General features: G+C 38.2%; 1 protein-coding gene across 6 annotated transcripts in view; it reads left to right on the top strand.

The window, feature by feature from the left end:
- The window catches only part of LOC109102869 (transcription factor COE3-like), a 107,033-nt gene that overhangs the window by 65,083 nt on the left and 22,857 nt on the right, over window positions 1-19,093 (top strand). For 4 of the 6 annotated variants that reach the window (XM_042769960.1, XM_042769955.1, XM_042769959.1 and 1 more), the window contains exons 7-10: window positions 8,150-8,231; window positions 8,314-8,431; window positions 9,875-10,008; window positions 10,629-10,755. In XM_042769960.1, the coding sequence (XP_042625894.1) occupies window positions 8,150-8,231; window positions 8,314-8,431; window positions 9,875-10,008; window positions 10,629-10,755 (461 nt within the window). The remainder of the gene's footprint in view (window positions 1-8,149; window positions 8,232-8,313; window positions 8,432-9,874; window positions 10,009-10,628; window positions 10,756-19,093) is intronic. The other 2 variants (XM_042769956.1, XM_042769958.1) reach the window with 1 other exon arrangement.

The raw sequence follows: 19,093 nt of genomic DNA, 5'->3' as shown, positions 1-19,093 counted from the left end.
GAAAGTCGTTGTAGCGTGCAGTGACCTCACAGCTTCATTCACTCTCTCCCCTGAGTAAGATATCTCCCCACGGATGGCTTCCACCAGCCGAGCGGTGTCGGACGCCCATATTTCTCACTCTTTCTCTCATTCGGAGGGTTTTAACTGGTGGCATCTGGTTCACTGTTTCTCCCTCTGTTCCCCAATATGCTCCCAATCTGTCCACAGGGCCTTCATGCACTCTAATCTACAACTTCATCTTGAGTGAATATATCTGTTCGCTCGCTAGGCTTTGACAGGGCCGCTGCAGAGGATTAGTGCTGTCTGACAGCGCGGGATGTTCAGGATCCCATGGACTTTAAAGGAATAGTTCCTTTAAATTAGATTTTAGAATAGATTTTTTTTTTTTGTGTATGATAATTTTGTGTGCAGACAAACTGTTTATCTTTGTGCACACATTAAAGAAGTTGGAATATCTGATTTGTTAATGAATCATTCTTGCTTTCAGTGAATTGGTTGTTCCAGTTCACAAAACCTTTCTGAATGATTCATTCATGAATCAGTGCTCATGTTCAACTTGCTGACTCTATGATTCAGTCATTGTGGTTAACAGTCCACTGAAAAAAAAAAAAAAAGTGGAAAGACATGTGGGTGAGTAAATAATGACAGAAGTTAGGGTGAGCTAATTTAAAACAATCATTTTACTATGTGCTGTTTATTTTCCCTCAGTTGTAATGATGCATGGGAAAGAATCCCACTAAGAAACCGCTCAGCACCCATTTTGGCAGTGAGAGAGAGAGACTTACTGTAGGCTTCCACTGAATATCTGTTTCTGCTGTGCTTTAATGAGGGAATATTCCTGAAATTAATACTGCATGACAAAAACTCTTTTATTGTCTTTATGGCCCTTCCTGAGATTAAGTGGCCTCAGAAAACACCTACCATTTCTCCTCGTCTTTCCACCCACAAAAAAAATCCTTTCACGCTTCCTCCCTCTCTCCCTCCCCATCCGTAGTGGTTCCCTCTGTCTGAGTAGGAAAATCCAGCAGGCCTGTGGGTGAAAAATGGGGCCATTTGGGCTTGTTTGTAAGTTCTGTCAAGAAGCAGCACCCCTGGCCTGGCCCGGTTAACAAATTGGATGTTTAATCTGGTGACATTCCTATCTGGGCCAAGGGCTAATGTATGTGTCTAAGAATAACCGGCCAGCAGACCTGATAGATGGGAAGCTATTATAGGCGGTATTTAAATCTGAGCACACAATTCCTCTATTTCCATGGTGGAAGAGTGACAGCTTGATTTCAGCACTGGGGGGCCTGGATAGAGCTGTCAGCCTACACACATCAAGGAGGGATTTTCTTTGTTTTGTTTTTTTCTTTTCCATCGGAGGAAAAGATTGACTGGACAGGCTGTTAACCGTGATGGTTGAGATGGAAGACGGGATTCGGGAAGTTGATATACTGCTTACAGACCTTCCACTGTAGTTCTTGACTCAGAGAAGGATGAGGAGATGGTCTGTTGGATCGGTGAATTTACCTTATTACCATATATTTGCCTGATTTGCAGGTTTTATTATTTTTTTAAATTATATATTACAGATAATAATATTATTTAATTAATAATTAATGATAAATGTAAATATAAAATACAAAATAAATATTAAATAGAAATATAATACACATATTTTACACACACACACACACACACACACACACGTTTATGAGGAGATATGTTAATATAAAACAGTAAATTAAATAAAGTCCATTATTATATTAATTTAATAATTAATATAATATTTAATATAATGTGTGTGTGTGTGTGTGTGTGTGTGTGTTTATGTTATTATATTATTTATATTTATTTATGAAATAAAAATAATGGCCTGTCCAAATAAATAACAATATATTATATGTTATTATTGTTTTGTAGGAGATCAGACACGATGAATGATACTTAGCCGGTGGTCAAGTTTTCATTATATATGAAAGTGCTTTTTTGGGAAACACAGGTTGGACTCTCTCTCTCTCTCACACACACTCTATCTCACACCAATTTCCTTTTTCCTCATCTCTTGCTATTTTAAAAAGTGCCATGATACCCAAAATAAGAGTTTGAGAATCTCATTAGTTGAGAACTCATTAGTAATTTGATTTCTCAGTGTACTGTATATCAGGTCTCTTACACATCGACACATTGTTCTGAGTGTGTTTTCTCCTCTGCTGATCTACTGTCAAGTCTTACGGATTGATTTCCATGTAGAGCAAAATATTATCCTAACACATTCACCCTGTACTTCCCACAAGGCTATAACTGGGGCATCAGATGGTGACCAAATCATCTGTAACATCTACTTCTGGTTCCCTGCAGTCTGTACAAAGTCACTTTTGACAATTGACAGTCAATTAAGGAGTATGTTGTTTCATAAAATATACTATTTATTGCGCTGAGTATAATGATTCAGACTTCACAAGGAAATGTGGTTTCTCTTCACATAATGGGCCGTGTGAAAGTGTGGCAGGTTTCTGGGGTTTCGTTTATGGGCGTGATAAGTGACTGTGCTCTGTTCAGGAAGTGCAGCTTGCAGTAATTTCTGATCCATTCCTCCGTTGTGAGGTCAGCTGCGCTCACGTGTTTTACGCGCTCTCTCTTTACTGCATTATGTCATGGATTGATTTCGATTGGAGGTACAAATATGTACTTTGCCATGGCAACAGAGGCCAAAATAATTCTTAGAAGGGTCTTGAGGAAATCTAATTGCAAGTGAGGAGTGATTGTGTGAGTGTGATTTGAGTTGCTTCATCTTCATCCGTTAAGTACAAACAGACACAAAATCACTGTTCACTGATTTAAACAAACATCCCACCATCATGGTTTTTGCAGGATCTTGTAATTTCTTATCTCTCTGTCTGTAACTTCTTCTTTCACATTTTCCCAGAGTGCAGATGGTGCAGTCATGGATTAATTTTCCCATTCTGTTCTCTAACAATTCAAAACTTTGTTATGAGATTGAGAATTTAATGTAAAACAGGAAGAAGCAAAAAAAAAAAGAAAAAAGAAAAAAAAAGATTGTTAGCCTACGCATACTTATTTATTGAAATCCTATTTCAGCTGTATTAGTATTATTATTATTTATACTTAGAGTTAGAGTTAGGGATTTGAGCACACTCTCAACATAAGCACGAAAGTTTGATGCGTTTGTGTTTGTGCTGTTGTTTTGTGCTCAGAAATGTATTTGATTAAAAATACATTAAAAACTATAATATTCTGGAATATTCATACAATTTAAAATAACTTTTCTATTGTATTATATTTCAAAATGATTGAATACAAATAATGTATTCCTGCAATGGCAAAACCATTATTGAGTCACGTGATCCTTCAGAAATCAGTCTAGTATGCTGATTTGCAAAAAAAAGTTAATGTGTTGATCCCCATTGACCTTCATTAAACAGACAAAAACATTTCTCCAGAATATCTTTGTGTTACACAGAAAAAAAAAAAAAAGGAATGCGAGTGGGTAAATGATGACAGAATTTTAATTTCTGGGTAAACAATCTCTTTAATCTACCTTTTAACAGGCAGTTGATTTTCCTATTCTTAAAAAAATCCAAATAAATTCCCTAATGTTCCCTCTATGTTTTGCAAACTTCCCAAATGCATATAACATATATTTCCTATTTGACAAACTCTTTTCCTGTTTGACACTGTAAAGCTGCTTTGACACAATCAGTATTGTATAAAGCGCTACAGTATATAAATAAAGGTGACTTGACTTCATTCAAATGAAATGCACTGGAGATGCTCATCTTTAATATGTGCAGGAGTCTGTGAGCTGTATAAACTGTTTTTGTACTCATAACAAAGGTAAGAGGGCAGGGGAGCGGACGGTAGATACAGTGTAAAGGATGAGACTGAGGAGAGAGAGACAAAGATCCGTTCTAGAGACTGTTTGAGTGCCTTATTAAATATTTAGTCTGATTGTACACGGTCCTGTAATTGCCATCTTGGCTAGTGAATAATTGATGACGTGTAGGAGAGCAAAGGAGGGCCCCATTCTCTCTCTCTCTCTTATGCACATATCCACACCTTGCCTTTTTTGTACACCTTTATTGTTAATATAATCCTGTCCTCATTAAGTAAAATGATTCTGAATTCAGGACAAAGTTGGTAAAATGATATTATAACCTCTGGTTTGATTCCGGAATATTCTCTTTGTAATTATACAAAATAAATTCTTGGACTGCACTAAGTTATTGCCAGAAATTTTGTAGCTTTAAAATTATTACACACACCGTTAGCTATAACCAGGCCATTCAGATGGCTAGAAAGAGCAAATGCAGTCAAATGGTTGTGCTTAGTTAAATGGATATCAGTCCGTGTGTTGAGAGACCTGTGAACGGGACAGAAAGCAACATGCTAATCTAATGCAGATTCTATGAGAGAGATCGGCATCAAGCTTAAGCGTCCCATAGAAAGAGCTTATTTTCATAGAAAGCAATGAGCGCTAGCAGCAAACAGTGGCCGAGAATTGGAGCCATGGCAGCTTTTAAAAATACCTCGGCTGAAATATTGATTTTTTTTCTTCTTCTTGTCTAACGTAATAAGTGAGAGACTCCAGGGATGTGTGCGTATGTGTGTGAGATGATGGGTGAGCAGACAAGAGATGCTCTTTTTCACTCATCACGTGAGGACTTTTGTGTGTGTATGTATGTGTGTACGGCTGTTCCAACAAGCTGTATTCTGCACTATAATTACAGTCAATTACTCTTGGAAAGTGTGTCTGCACTGTAAAATGATTTTTCGAAGTTATAAATAAAACAGATTATTGGAGTATGTTTTACAAGAAAAAACAATTGCAGTTTTTCTACTTCAAAATTTTATGTTTAATTCAATGTGTTACTTGTGATTTCTTTGTAATTGTGGAAGTTACTAGCGATTTCTGGGTGAAAGATCTCAACAATATCTCAAACTGTGCTCAGATTTGCTAAGACACCAAAGTCTGGAATTCTTCAGAGACCAAATTATCTGAGCTGTACCCAATTTCACACCTCATACTGTGTTTCATTTTAATTGTGTATTTTTATTTCTCCTATGGAATTTTAGGAGAGACAAAGTTGACACTTCAGGGAAACATAGATGCAAACCTCATTAGATGTCCTGAGCTTTGAAAGAGTAATAATTTTCTTCTGGGACTTCTAATTCCATAATAATTTTGCCCAGATTTGACATTTTGCTCTTTCTTTTTTATCCACAAGCTTTCAGGTTTCGTCCATCAGAGTGATTAAAACATGCCTAACATACCATTTGTTCAACAGCATCACCCATAAAACAACCCAAACTTTCTTTTTGCATGTATTGAAGAGTTGTAAATGGTCAGTTGGTCTCACACAGCTAAGGTCAGGTCTAGACAAGGGGCTGCCGTAGGGTTACAGGTAAGAGACCCTGGCCTTCACAGCTTCTACTCAACCAGCCCTTCTGGTCTCTTTTCTGCCCCAGAGCCCCTTCCTTGCCAGTCCCTCGAGTTAGAGACAGAGGGATGGAGAGAGAGAGAAGTGGAGAGGGTGCTGTAGACCAGCAGTAATTCCTGACTCGGGAGTTGGTGGCACATTAGGGACTGACAGGGCCACACATCCCCCTGTAATTGATTGCAGGACAGCGTAATGAGGTGACGGCTTACAACAGAGTCGCCAACTCCCTCATTATCTTTACCCACTTTTTTAAGAGCAGAAAGAGAGAGAGAGACAGCAAAAGACAGAAAGAGAGACAGAGAGAAGGATGGAGAAAAAGAAACGCTGAGACTAATAACCTAGCCCTGGCTCTAGAAGGTCATTAATTATTTATGTTGTTTTAATAAGTTTTAGATGGGGAGGGAGAGTTAGTCTTTCCCTTCTCTGTCTTTCTCTGTCCACACCTCAATTTCGCCTGTTCTGTCATTCTGTCTTTTCCTATAGCTGTCTGTCCATTTCATACTGGGGTCTTTGTATCAGAGTTACATTATCAGTCATTGCAAAGGCCTCGAGGGGACTTCAGGATGACATGTATCCACACTTGGAACTGAAAACGCTCTGTATTTCTGAAAGTGGCAATGATATGATATGATTTTTGTATATATGATTACAGTTTTTTATTTTTTTGCTTTTATTCTGTCATTCTGTGCTAATTAGCAAGGAGACTTTTTTTTCTATAGCCTGATGGCTACTATATATATATCTATAGGTCTATATGTATATGATATAATTTCTCAAATATTTATAAATAAACATAAAAGATGTATTTTATATATATCATAGAATTTATATATATATATATATGTGTGTGTGTGTGTAATTATAATATTCAGTATTTTTTTCATTTACTTGTTTACTGAATTTTGTTAATTACACAGTACAAAGACATTAATTTTTAAAGGGATAGTTCACCTTCAGTTGCTGGTCCCCATTAATTTGCATAGTGTTTTTTTTCCATACTATGGAAGTCAATGGGGACCAGCAACTGAAGGTGAATTATCCCTTTAACCTTTGCAATATGCTACATTTGAGAATTGCAACATCTATAGGGTGAGCATAGAAAAACTGCCCCATAAACATGCATTTCTGTGCATTTCTTGATTTTAGTCTAAATATTTTATGTGGTTATGAACAGCAGGTCAGACTTGCTGTTGATACAGCTTAAATTGCATTTAACCCAGAATATTCCTTTAAGGTTACACTGGACTCTTTCAGAATCTGCCCTGCTCGTGTCTTTCCACTCGCCCCCGTTTTCCTGTCTGAGATCTCCATTCCACCCCGAGCCTTGTCATCTAAAACCAGCTCTTCTCCCTTCATCCCGCTCACTTCCAAACACTGGGCTAGTCCTGCCCCGATCCGAAGGGAGCTGACCTGCTTTGAAGTGCTGCCGCTTTTCCAGGATGAGACCTGGAATCTCACATTCCCTGTCAACTCCTGCCCAGTGGCAGATGGAGAAGTCTAGACCTACGAGACTCTCCCAGTCACGTGCTTATCTCTCCCCCCTCCACGCCCTCATCTCTCTCTCTCTCTCTCTCTCTCTCTCTCTCTCTCTTCCCTGTGTTTCACCACTCTGAATGCTCTGCCATTCCAGAACCGCCAAAGCGGGATGGGTTTCAGGCCATGATTCAGGATGGATTCTCTACTTTCAGATGGTGACTGGGGCGGTGTATAAACACAGTACTCCTCTAATATCTGAGAAGAGCTTCACTTACAGCCCTTGTCTCCTGCTGTGTTTTAATTCAATCCTTATTGATCCATATCTCTCCTTCCAAGGACTCCAATATCATATGAATGGAGCTCAGGGATGGGTTCCCCATATTATTGTATTCCATGGCCATAAAGGACATTAGCAGCCAACAGAGCAATCCAGATCAAGTATCAGTCGATACTAGCTAAAGAGAGCAGCCTTTCTCCCTTTCTCTCTGTCTTTCTCTCTTTCCTATCTTTCTCAGTAAGAGTGCTGATGGGGTTAAAGTATATATGGTGATTATGTTATGTGGTAAAGTGAGGTTCTAAAAAATCACTTGAGTTAGCACCGTGTGTTTTTAAAGATATTGTTACTGTCTTATTAGGGAGAAATCAATGGCGTCTGCAGATGCTGGCCATTTATATAGCAGAAGGGGCTTCTCTTGCCGCTTTTTCTCCCAGCATCCTTCTCTCCGCGCGCTCCGTGGGGTGGCAGCAGCGGAGGTTATCCTGTGGTTAATGTGACATGGCTGTCTGCGACCTTGCTGGTTGTTAACTGCCCGGATTATTATTGTGATAATGTGGCAATTAAAAGGAAAGCACTCCATCAAAATAGTGGGGCTTATGGTCCTGGAGATGAATGCATAGAGATTACCAGCCAGGGGAAATGCATTAAGACTGCAATCCATTTCGTACTGTAGCCCACCTCCAGCAGCGGAGGCTATTACGGCTCATCTTCATTGATATCCATTCCCGATCAATAGGCTGAGGTAAAAATACGGGTAAATCAACAAAGCTAGAGTTGGTCTTCGATATAAAGGAAGAAAAATCAAACCTCAACTCTAACTGCATATTATACATCTGGCTTCGAAAATGGGCTAAATCACTAATTGGCGGCTGTTTATATATGGAAGCTGTTGTCCTTGAGTGTTTTCGTTATGTTCAAGTCACTTAAAAATGTCTCTGTCTTTCTTTTACAGATTTTTCCTGAAATTCTTTCTCAAGTGTAATCAGAACTGTTTGAAAAATGCAGGGAATCCCAGAGACATGAGGCGATTTCAGGTGAGAATGCACATGAACAGACAAAAAATGTTGTTTTACATGCACACAGACAGGGAGTAAAGATACTTTGGTGTCTCTGTAGGTGGTGGTGTCCACCACAGTGAACGTGGATGGGCATGTCCTGGCCGTGTCAGATAACATGTTTGTCCACAACAACTCCAAACATGGGCGGAGGGCGCGACGTCTGGACCCTTCTGAAGGTAAGACGAAAAATTTCACCAAAATACACACATTTTGCTTCCTGTGATGCTGTTTATGTTATACTGTACCTTCTATACACTTCTGTTCAAAAGTTTGAGGTCAGTACAATATTTTGAAAGATAATGGCTGCTGAAATTTCAGCTTTGCTATGAAAAAAACAAAAACATTTTAAAATATATTAAAATATGAAATGGTTATTTTGAATCGTAATAATATTTTACAATATTACTGTTTTTACTGTATTTTTATTTAATAATTGCAGCCTTGGTGAGCATCTTGACTTCTTTCAGAAACATCAAAAAACTGTACCGACCCCAGCCTTTTAAACAATCGTATAAGTTTGACAATCAAACTTCATTTATTATAATAAAGAAAAAAGTCAATCTTGTTAGTGCTACTTTCTACTTCCTCACCTAGAGTACTGGTAATCTGACTGTCTGAGGGGGCTGCACTGGGTAATGTCACTTTGATATGAAATGCTGAAAGTTTGCGTAGAACATCACCTCCCAGCTGAACTCAGAACAGTTCCTGTATGTGGGAAATTGTATGATTAGCTCTGTGACTGTTTTGTGTGAAAACCGCCACTGTGGAATCACTGGCACACCTGTGTCCCAATCGAGGAAAAGGAAAGACGCTGCTCTACTTTTAGTAAGACTCTTCGGTAATTCTCCAAAGATTAAAACATGAAGAGGAAGTCACTGATGGCAGTGCATTGTGGGAGAAGGGCAGGCTTTCATCTTGAACACACTAGAATACCCATGCAGATATTGTAAAAGAGAACAGCTGTTCCATTACACCCCAACAGGTGAATGCAAATCACGCCCAGCGGTTGTTTACTTTCATCTATTCATTTTCACAGGTATCAAAATACCCTGTTTCCAGAGATGTTCACTTTCACAACAAAGAGAACATTCAAAACCAATCAGAAGTGATTTCGAGTCAAAGTTTGGGAACTTTGAATTCCCATGATGCTGTTTAAGGAAAGTGGCTGCTGGTATACAGCACTACATGCAGTAATGTGGACTGAAGTTGCACCAAGAGCCCCTCAGTTTGCCTGTTAGCTCGCCAAGCTGTGACCAATCAATTCCCATCCATTGCCAGTGGAGACTGGGCCAGGCATTCAGTCAGCCTGTCTGCCTCCATACCGCCTGCTCAAAGACGGATTTACGATAAAAGACCAAAAAAAAAAAAAAAAAAAACCCTAATGGTTTTATTGAGCTGAGTGATGCACAGACACAAAAAAAAAATAATGAACTTTTACAGTCATCAGACTTTTTTTCAGGGTTTTTTTTTTCATTTGCATTGAGGGTATGTGGAGGAGAGTAGAGTAAAATACTGGTAAATGGCAATAAGTTTAATGATAATGTTTTCCAAAAGTTGCATGAACGTTGGCACTGACCTTCTCTAACTCAGTGCTTGTGTTGTGATCTTGTTTTCCGAAGCAGCCACTCCATGCATAAAGGCCATCAGTCCCAGTGAAGGATGGACGACTGGGGGGGCCACTGTCATCATCATTGGGGACAACTTCTTTGACGGATTACAAGTGGTCTTTGGCACAATGTTAGTTTGGAGTGAGGTAAGAATTTTAATAATATTATAAATTGTATTTATATTTTATTTATTTATTTTTTAATTTTTTTATTTAAGAGCCAATTATTATTGTTAAATTTATAATGTTAAAATAATTATTGTTTAAATATGAATTTATATTTAAAAGATTTATTTTTATTTAATATTTTAATGCTTAATTTTTTACTTTAAAAGAGCCAAACCTTTTGTGATTTTGTTATTTTATTTTATATGTTGTTTTATTTTTAAAGAGCCAAATTATTTTACTTTAATAAAAACATAAAAAATAATTATTGTTTAAATATTTATTATCTTTAAAATATTTCTTCAAAAGAATACAGTTTCATCTCTATGGTTTGGATATATCAAATGTGCTTAAATAACTGGGAAGCACTTTACTTTAATGTTTAATGTTACAAAGAAAAAAAAAAAGAGAGAGAGACAGTTTTAGAGACAAACAAGACACTATAACGTAACAGGTCCTAATACAGTATATAGCTAAAATCTATAACTGTGTCCTTTAAGTAACAAATCACTCTTAAGCATCAGCATTAACTGTGTTAACATTGGGGACAGTGCTTGTGTATTGAGTGCTGACCACTGAACGTGTGCTCTGATGGCTTCTAGCTCATCACACCTCATGCTATCCGGGTGCAGACGCCCCCTAGACACATCCCTGGGGTCGTGGAGGTCACACTCTCCTACAAGTCCAAGCAGTTCTGCAAAGGAGCTCCGGGACGCTTCGTCTACACAGGTATAGAACACTTTGCAACTGCCTGGAGTCCTTGCCACCATCTCCAGCATCAGAATTCATTTCTGTCATCTTTCTCAGAGGTTGATCTTTGCATGTCTTTGTCCGTTTTATCAAGTGCCTGTCTTTGTAAGCTTAAAATATTGGGGCTTGTGTTATTTGTGTTATTCTATAAAGACGCTTTCCCATGATGGAATACTGTTAGCAGGTCATTTCTAATGTTGTGTCTGTACTTTTGGCTGATGTCCATTCTCTTGTGTCCAATGGGCAAGACGAGTATCATTTAGCCAAATCAATGCTTTTCATACACCGATTATTCCATCAGAATAATCCAGATGCCAGTCAAAGTAGGCAAAAGGTCAAATCTAGGACTGTTTGGTGTGATAAGAAAATGTCACAGCGACGGTCATAAAAGAGAAAGAAAAAGAGGCCTGTGTTCAGGCTTTCTGTTATACATCAGCTTTATCTCAGTGTATTTCCCACGTTCTTTGTTCAAAGCACCTCTCATTCAGATGCATTTGCCGTGTAAGCAGCAAAAAGAGACAACTTTACAATGGAGAGGACAGCCCTGTCTTACCTTCATCCGCTCCTTTGCAATGCTAATGTCCGCTCGGACAGACAAGATGATTTGACTGACAGCAGTACGCCACATCGCTTTTATGAATCCTGCATTGTGAATAACTTGAATTTTTCTTAAAGTTCAAAAGAATTTCTCAGTGTGAAGGAAGTGTGTTGCAAATTGTAAGGATGAATGAAACAGGACCTGTAGAATATCTCTGAATCAGAACACAGAGACAAATAAATGAAAGGTCACAGAAGATAGAGGACAAAGAGAATATATTCATAAAAAATAAACATGTTTTTTTTGTTTATAATAAAAAATTACAATACTAAAAAAAATAACTGTGATATATGTGTGTTTTATTAGATTCATTTTTATTAATTTTTAAATATTGTATAAAAATATTTACTTTATCTTTTTTTTATTAAATATATAATTATTAATAATAACATATATACATACTTTTTTCTTTTTGTTTTTTTTAAATATAGCAATTCCTATAAGAATACAGTTCAGAGACTATGCCTAATCTTTCTGTTTCTCAAAAGCATTTTCATTTTACACTGTAAATTAGATTCAAGCATTCATATTTTAGCTTGTGGATTCACTGACGTACATCCAGCAACTTATTTACTGTTCCAGAGATGTGTGATATTCATGAATGTGAAATGAAGCGGGCTTTTAAATACTGAATAGGCAGACTGTGTATAATTGAAGAGGAATGAGAGTGCATCTAACCTCAGTGATGTCTTTCTCACCAGAGACTTCCCATAAGCCCAAGTGAGCTCAACTTTACACTGCATTCCAGCTCGAAAAAAAAAAAAAAAGCTCACTCCTTATCGTCAGACACTTCCAGATGAACACAAGCCAGTTTGAATATTTTGAAAGAGATACATTTAGGTCATCAGGAATTCAGAGTTCAGGCCCTAGGGATTGGGAGGGGGATACGTACATTGGCAAAGGAAACTGGCATCTCTGTGCAGACACATTATTTTTATCATATTCCTTTTATCTGCCTTTCATTAGCAGTAATGGACCCCAGAAATGCATCAAAGACAGTCAATGTGCCCATTCCACTGATTGTAGGTTGACTGTCTTATCTTTACTGGAGTGGAAAGCCAGAGCAGCAGTGTTCAAAGCATGTCTTCGATATCCCTGCCGTTAACACTGCCATCACAGGAAGTGATCTCACAATCTTCAAACTGAAGCATCTGGGGCTGTTAGATAGATATTCCACCGTGGCTTAGTGAAATTCAGAATTCAGTTTAATTTTCCAGTTAAAATTTTGTTGCATGGAATTTTATTTAAATTGATTATGCCCTACTACAGAATGTTATATTGGAATTTGAATTGGAATGACAAGAAAAGGAACTTACTTTCCATTCATAGAAATTCAAATAATTTTTTTTAATTAAAATATAAATTAATTAAAATAAATTAAATATTTACTATTATTTATATATTGTTTATATTAAAACATTAAATAAAATAATGTATAGCTTTATAATTTCACATATATAGCATTTTTATATTATATATATTTATATGTATTGCAGTAAATTTCTGTTCATATTAATTGTATTTCCTTAAATTTAAATTTAAAATCCCAATTCTGCATCCTGTTTGCTACCACAGTTAAAAATCCAACTGAAATTCTGTTATTGAATTGTAAATTGAAAGGCTTTCTCAGTTTAGTTCTCAGTATCACACAAGTCTGCTCTGCACCTGCTGTCTGTGGCTTTACCATTCTTAGCACTGCAGGGAAATGTCAAAGACTGGCTCTGTCCAAATTCCCCGAAAGCATTTCACATGTGGCATGGGCTAGTTAGGACATCTTGTTAGATTAGCAGGACGTTAAGTCCATTCTCACTTTCAGTGTTGCAGCTGGTACCTGATAACTATTACGGCTCTGTTGCTTTCTCACATTTGCTCTGTTCTCTGCTGTTCTCCCTTCGGAGAGATCTTCACTCTTATTCTGTTAGTTCTCCTTTCTGCCTGCATGCATCATTAAGTCCTTCAGTCCACCAGCTCTTGTCTCTCTCAGTCTCTCTCTCTCTGTCTCTCAGGGGGTTAAGACTCCCCAGGTGTTGGGTTAGAGGAAGGAGGGCGAGATGAGTGTGAAGAGCCTAAGGGTATTGACTTTCCTGGGAAAACACAGCTCTCTAAAATCAGTAGCCAAATACTGCAATAACTCAACAGCTATTGATCCTCTTTCCCCTATGGTCACATTGATCTATACATTACAAGCTCTGAGTATGGCGGCATGAATCCAGCCTACGCTAACACAACCTTTCCAATCGCCTGTAACTTACTGCCTCTGTCATTATAATCATAATAATAATACATGTGACCAGAAGTAATGTATACAGTATGATACAGCTGAACGACAGCAAATCGTGCCTCTGGTTTGCAAGCGTTCGGGCTATATTTGGGGCATCAAAAAGTCGGCATTTGACTTGGCCTTTTGGGTATAACATTTTATTTGATTGCCTCAGTCAAGAATATCCAGCAGAAATAAAACTTGTATCTGAAACATCCTCTCCACTTCCTGAATGGGGAGGGCTTATATTCCCTTAGCGGTGCTGCATGCATTCCAAGCAATTGCACAATATCCTAGAAACAGGCTGAGAGGATACTGGAGGTGCGGGACTGTTAAAATGAAGAGTGCTGTTCTCCTGGGGACCAATGTGCCTGTCAGAACATGCCTGATTCCTTCCAGGCTGAGAGCCTTTGGCATCGCAAACAAGAGCTGTAGCATCAATGCTGGGTGAGGCCTTTTGTTTAAAATACTCAGTGTTGCTTAAACAGGGTGCTGGGATACAAAATGGGCAGGGTGAACTTCCTCCCTGACCACCTGCTCAGCCCCATCCCAGTACCTTATTTTGGTTCATTTCAGTGTAAATTATAGAAAAGGGGTTGTTTTGTGAAGCTAATGACTGTCATGGGGTTGTGCAGTAGGCTGGCACAGTCTCAAAGGGTTAGGAAGGTAGGGTTTATATGTTTTTGGTTGCTCTAAGTGCACAAGTATATACATTATACAATCGCCCAACGGCAAATGTACTGTAAAGCTTTTTAGAGCTTACTTCAGATTGTACTGAGTTACTGTTAAAGGAATAGTTCACTCAAAAATGAAAATGTACTCAAAAATGATTGGCCAAAATGGAAACTGAAAATTATTATTTTAAATTGTAATTATTTGTAAATAATTTTTTTTAAACTAATTTAATTAAATTGTCTAATTATTTTTAATAATATAATAATTTAAAGTATTGGACAATGTTCTTAAAACATATTACTATATAACTATATAACTGACAAAAAAACAGAATTTGGGGTAATATAAATATTTTAATCTTATAAAATGATTCTTTTAATTAGTTTGAAGTAACCGTTTCTGATAAAATTTTCAGCTTTTTTGGCCCCATTTTTTTTACTTTCAGTCATTTTCAGTGGCCAACATTTTTGTTCATCCCTAATATATACACTTAAAAATAAAGGTGCTTCACGATGCCATAGAAGAACCTGTCTAAATGGTCTAAATGGAACCTTTAACATCTCAAGAACCTTTCTGTTTCATAAAAGGTTCTTTGTGGCCAAAGAAGGTTCTTCGGATTATAAAACGTTAAGAAAGAAATGATTCTTTAAAGAACCTTTGACTGAATTGTTTTTTGTGGAACCAAAAATCGCTTGAAGAACCTTTTGAAGCACCTTTATTTTTAAGAGTGTATATTATTCCTACTATGTCTTACAGTTCCATAATGAATATGTTGGTAAACTAAATAAACACAAACTTGTAAGAGGACCTTTCTCAGCACAGTCAAGAGCTACTCTATATAAACCTGTATGATTTTCCTTTTCTGTGGAACACAAGTATAATGTAAGTACATACAATGCAAGTCAGTAGGATCCAGTGTTGTTGTTTTGGACCCCATTGATTTCCATATACAGACAAAAACATTCTTCAGAATATCTTTAGGTTTGGAACAATGTGAGGAAGAGACTAAGAGGCTTCTGGAAATGCAGGAACGTAGGGCTGGAACAGATATTGGGAATCATTGTAAGGGAAGGATTGGATGTCAAAGCCATATAACAAAGATTTTCTCAATCTAGCCATGTCATTGAGGCCAGGGGAGCTCCCAGCTGGTATGCAACTTAAAATCTTGGGCTGGTCTTTGAACCTGCTCTCTGGGTTCTCACATCAGCCAGAGGTTCTGGCGCCATCCACTACATAGGCTCTTTAAAACTGGCACTAAAGCTTAATGGCACAGGCTCTGTGGATGTGGTGGCTGATGTTTCTCAAAGACCGTTTCCATAGTCAGAGCTCGGAGAGGGACCAGGAGCAGTGCACTTGTTGCCCAAGCCATGGAACAATGGGCTACTTTGTTGCCTTTTCATCCTCTGCACGGGCAGATGGAACACATTAGCAGAACGTTCCATTTGATGAGCTCTGCGGGGCTGCCGAGCACATAGAACAGGATCCGGCATGATGTCATCATTTCGTTCAGTTGTTTCACAGTTTGGATGCTGATGTGTTCGAGAGTCTTGCACTGGGAGGTGGTCTGTCAGCAGTATCCTGGTATTGGTGAGATACTTTCACAGTAGCTGAAGTACAGCCTTTTAGTGGAATCCATAACCCATCTGCTTGTATGTGATATATAATGTCAAATGTCAAAGGTTAGAAAAAAGAAACATCATAACTTTTTCATTTTAACTTATTTTTTACACTTTTTTATACATTTACATTACATTTATGCATATAGCAGACGCTTTTATTCCAAGCGACTTACAGTGCATTCAGGCTAACATTTCTTTTTTACCTGATTTTAAATTATAATTCTTAATAATAATAACAATAACAATAATAATGATTTAAAAATAATAATTTAAAATACCGAATCATTTTGTAAAAATATTACTCTATAATACTCTATTTTTTTTGTAATATAAAATGTTTTACCCTATAAAATGCTTCTCTGAAATTTAAAGTAACAGTTTCAGATCAAATTTTCCACTTTTGTTTGTCCATTTTTTTTTTTTTTTTTGGTCAAAAACTAAAGATGATATTTAATAGACTTTTTGATGGCCAAAATGTTGGTTCATTGGTCTATGAGCGTCAAGAGATATTAAAACTTTGTTGATTTATTGAATCATGATGTTTGTAGTCCAGTCGTATAGTTAGTTGGCAATTCCCAGCCCTAAAATAACTACACAGCACCAACTCTCTGATATATGGAAATGTGTGCAGTGAAATGTAGCGAACATTTCCAGTGTGGAAAATCTGAAGTGGAAGTGACATTGACACACCGAGCTCCTTCCGTTACTCCTTCTCTCTCTTTCTCTCTCCTTGGAGACTGAGCAGTGACGCAGCCATGCTGATTGCCACTTGCATCCGTTTGCCTTACCGGCTAGATATGTTAATAATCTGCTGGGTAATTGCCTCTGTAGTGCCTTGATTAAGTTGAGTGACACATCAAGGAAGTGTGCCTCAAAGCCATACTTCCCCTACCTGAGGAGCCTGTTATTATTTTGGAGTCACAGCCTAAAGTGTCCCCCATGAAATGACTAATTATCCAACATTGGTTCCATAGGTCTCCTCTTTAAGAGAAAAGTGACTCCTTTGATAGTCATATGAATCTCGGCTCTGTAGAGGAACGACACATTCCCCTGGTGGAGAAAAGCCCTCAGCAGCTCATCAAATGCTCAACCTCCTCTTCTTTTATTCCACTGATCTTATTTCCCGTCTCACATATGCATACATAATGACAGACACCCGTGAAGTGATATAGCACGTGCACTTTCTGAACATCTTGTTCCCTTAATATAACATCTGACCAAAAGTGAGAATCATAGTGCTGTGTCACACAGGGGTAAACCGGGGTTAGCTCGCCTTTCTTAATTGCTGCCATAACAGCAAAGCGTGTTCAAGCCATAATTAAAACTGTGTGGTTTTTAGTGCAAGCGAGTCTGTGTTGTCTGTATGGTTGAAGAGGCTGGGGTGGGTTTCTCTTCATCTTCCCTGGTGGCTCTCCGCTTTAAAGCAGCCTGCGCACCCTGCCTCTACTGTCAATCACAGTTTAAAGTTCATGAAATTTCTATGAGGATCGATCCAGGGAGGAGGAGGAGGTAGGAGTGTTTGGGGGTTGCAGGGGTTAGGGATGGGGGAACGGGCCGTGATGATTGATTAGAACTTACACTTTGAATCTCACTTCTTGAAGCAAAGAAACGCATTCTGATTTTTATGGCAGTTACAGAGCAGTGAGTTTCCACGTGCCACAGCCTTTTTTGACGTGAGGACAAAGAGGAGATGGATGGGTTGAAATCGATAGCACGCAACAGGGGGTCTTCAGACATTTGTCAACAATCCAGATCTAGAACAAGAAAACAAATCGCTTCCTCTCACGTTGCCCCATTGCATGTCTGTAAATGTCTTCCCCCTAAAGAGTAGTGGGGCAATCTAAGTGCGAGATACCCATCTGCAGGTGAAAGAGCCGCTTGGAGCCATTGTCTCCCATATCAATCATGTAGCACATGAAAATATGAAATTGAGGCTTGTTGCATCGGAATCCGAACCAGCATCAAATTCTTCATTCCATCAATGCGCCTCCTACGGACAGAGCAGGGCTTAATCAAGTGTTTTAGATGGGCCGAGGGCTCCATCTGAAATCGTTCAGTCTGTATTAGAGGGAGACCGCTAAAATAGCATCTCTCTGAATGGCGCAGACACGCAGTTGCAATTGTGGCCTAGGGGGGCATGACTACGCTTACAATTGCTGCATCACAGAGGCTAAGGAGGAGAGCACGGGAATGGATATGGCACTTATATAGCCCATGTTGTAATGCCAGACACCATCAGGGGGATGGGAAACATGATCAGCTGGGGGGCCTGTTGGAAAGTGGGAACAAGAGAATGTAAATAGAAAAACAGATGAGGGTGAATAGATGTAAGCCCATCAGAGAGCATGGATGTAAACAAGTGTAAGTTCCAGTTACACTCCTAAATTGGAATTGAATTTGAACTCAGAATAGTTTTAAATTCCAATTACATTCCTAAATTTGAATTTGAATTGAGGTAGGAAATAGGATACAACACTGCATTTCGAGGTGAAATTAAAATTAAATAAAATTCCAAGAAAAGAAAAACTGCATTTTAAATATAATAGCAAACTTTGAAATGGCTTGACAGAGTCTGATTTTAAAGTTTAGAACAAGGTTTAAAAAGCATTGAAGCTTTCACGATGGATGGATGGATGCATGGAACAAATGAACGAACAAATTAATGAATGAATGAACAATGGATGGATGGATGGATGGAATGAACAGATATATAGATATAGATAGTGTTGACCTGTGTTGAATTAGTTTGAATTGCAATTCCTTTTCTTGTCACTCCAATTCAAATCCCAATTCCGCTTCCTATGTGTTGTGTGTGGAGCCAATAATTCATTTACATTCTCTGCTATTTCTCTCATTCTGTTTGTATATATTTTCCTCTCCTCATTAATTTCCCTCCTTCTTTTATTAGTAAGCATTGCCCTCATTAGATCTGGCTATTATGAGGTGGTGCATGTTGAGTGGTTTTCCAGTCAGCCCTATTTGACCTCTGACTTCTGAGTGTGTAATAAGAACAGAGAGGTATGCTGAGATTGATTTTAGAGTTTCACGCACTACCTTTAATTTGCTAGATAGATAGAGCTCCGGCGAGCTTATATGTGAGGACAAACGCAGGTGTGCAGTGCAGGTTAACTGCATGTCAGAGGTCAGATGCTCAACGGTTTTGCT

The sequence above is a fragment of the Cyprinus carpio genome, chromosome A14, assembly GCF_018340385.1.
Source record: "Cyprinus carpio isolate SPL01 chromosome A14, ASM1834038v1, whole genome shotgun sequence".
Taxonomy (NCBI): domain Eukaryota; kingdom Metazoa; phylum Chordata; class Actinopteri; order Cypriniformes; family Cyprinidae; genus Cyprinus; species Cyprinus carpio.
This window is presented reverse-complemented; position numbering and strand designations above follow the sequence as displayed.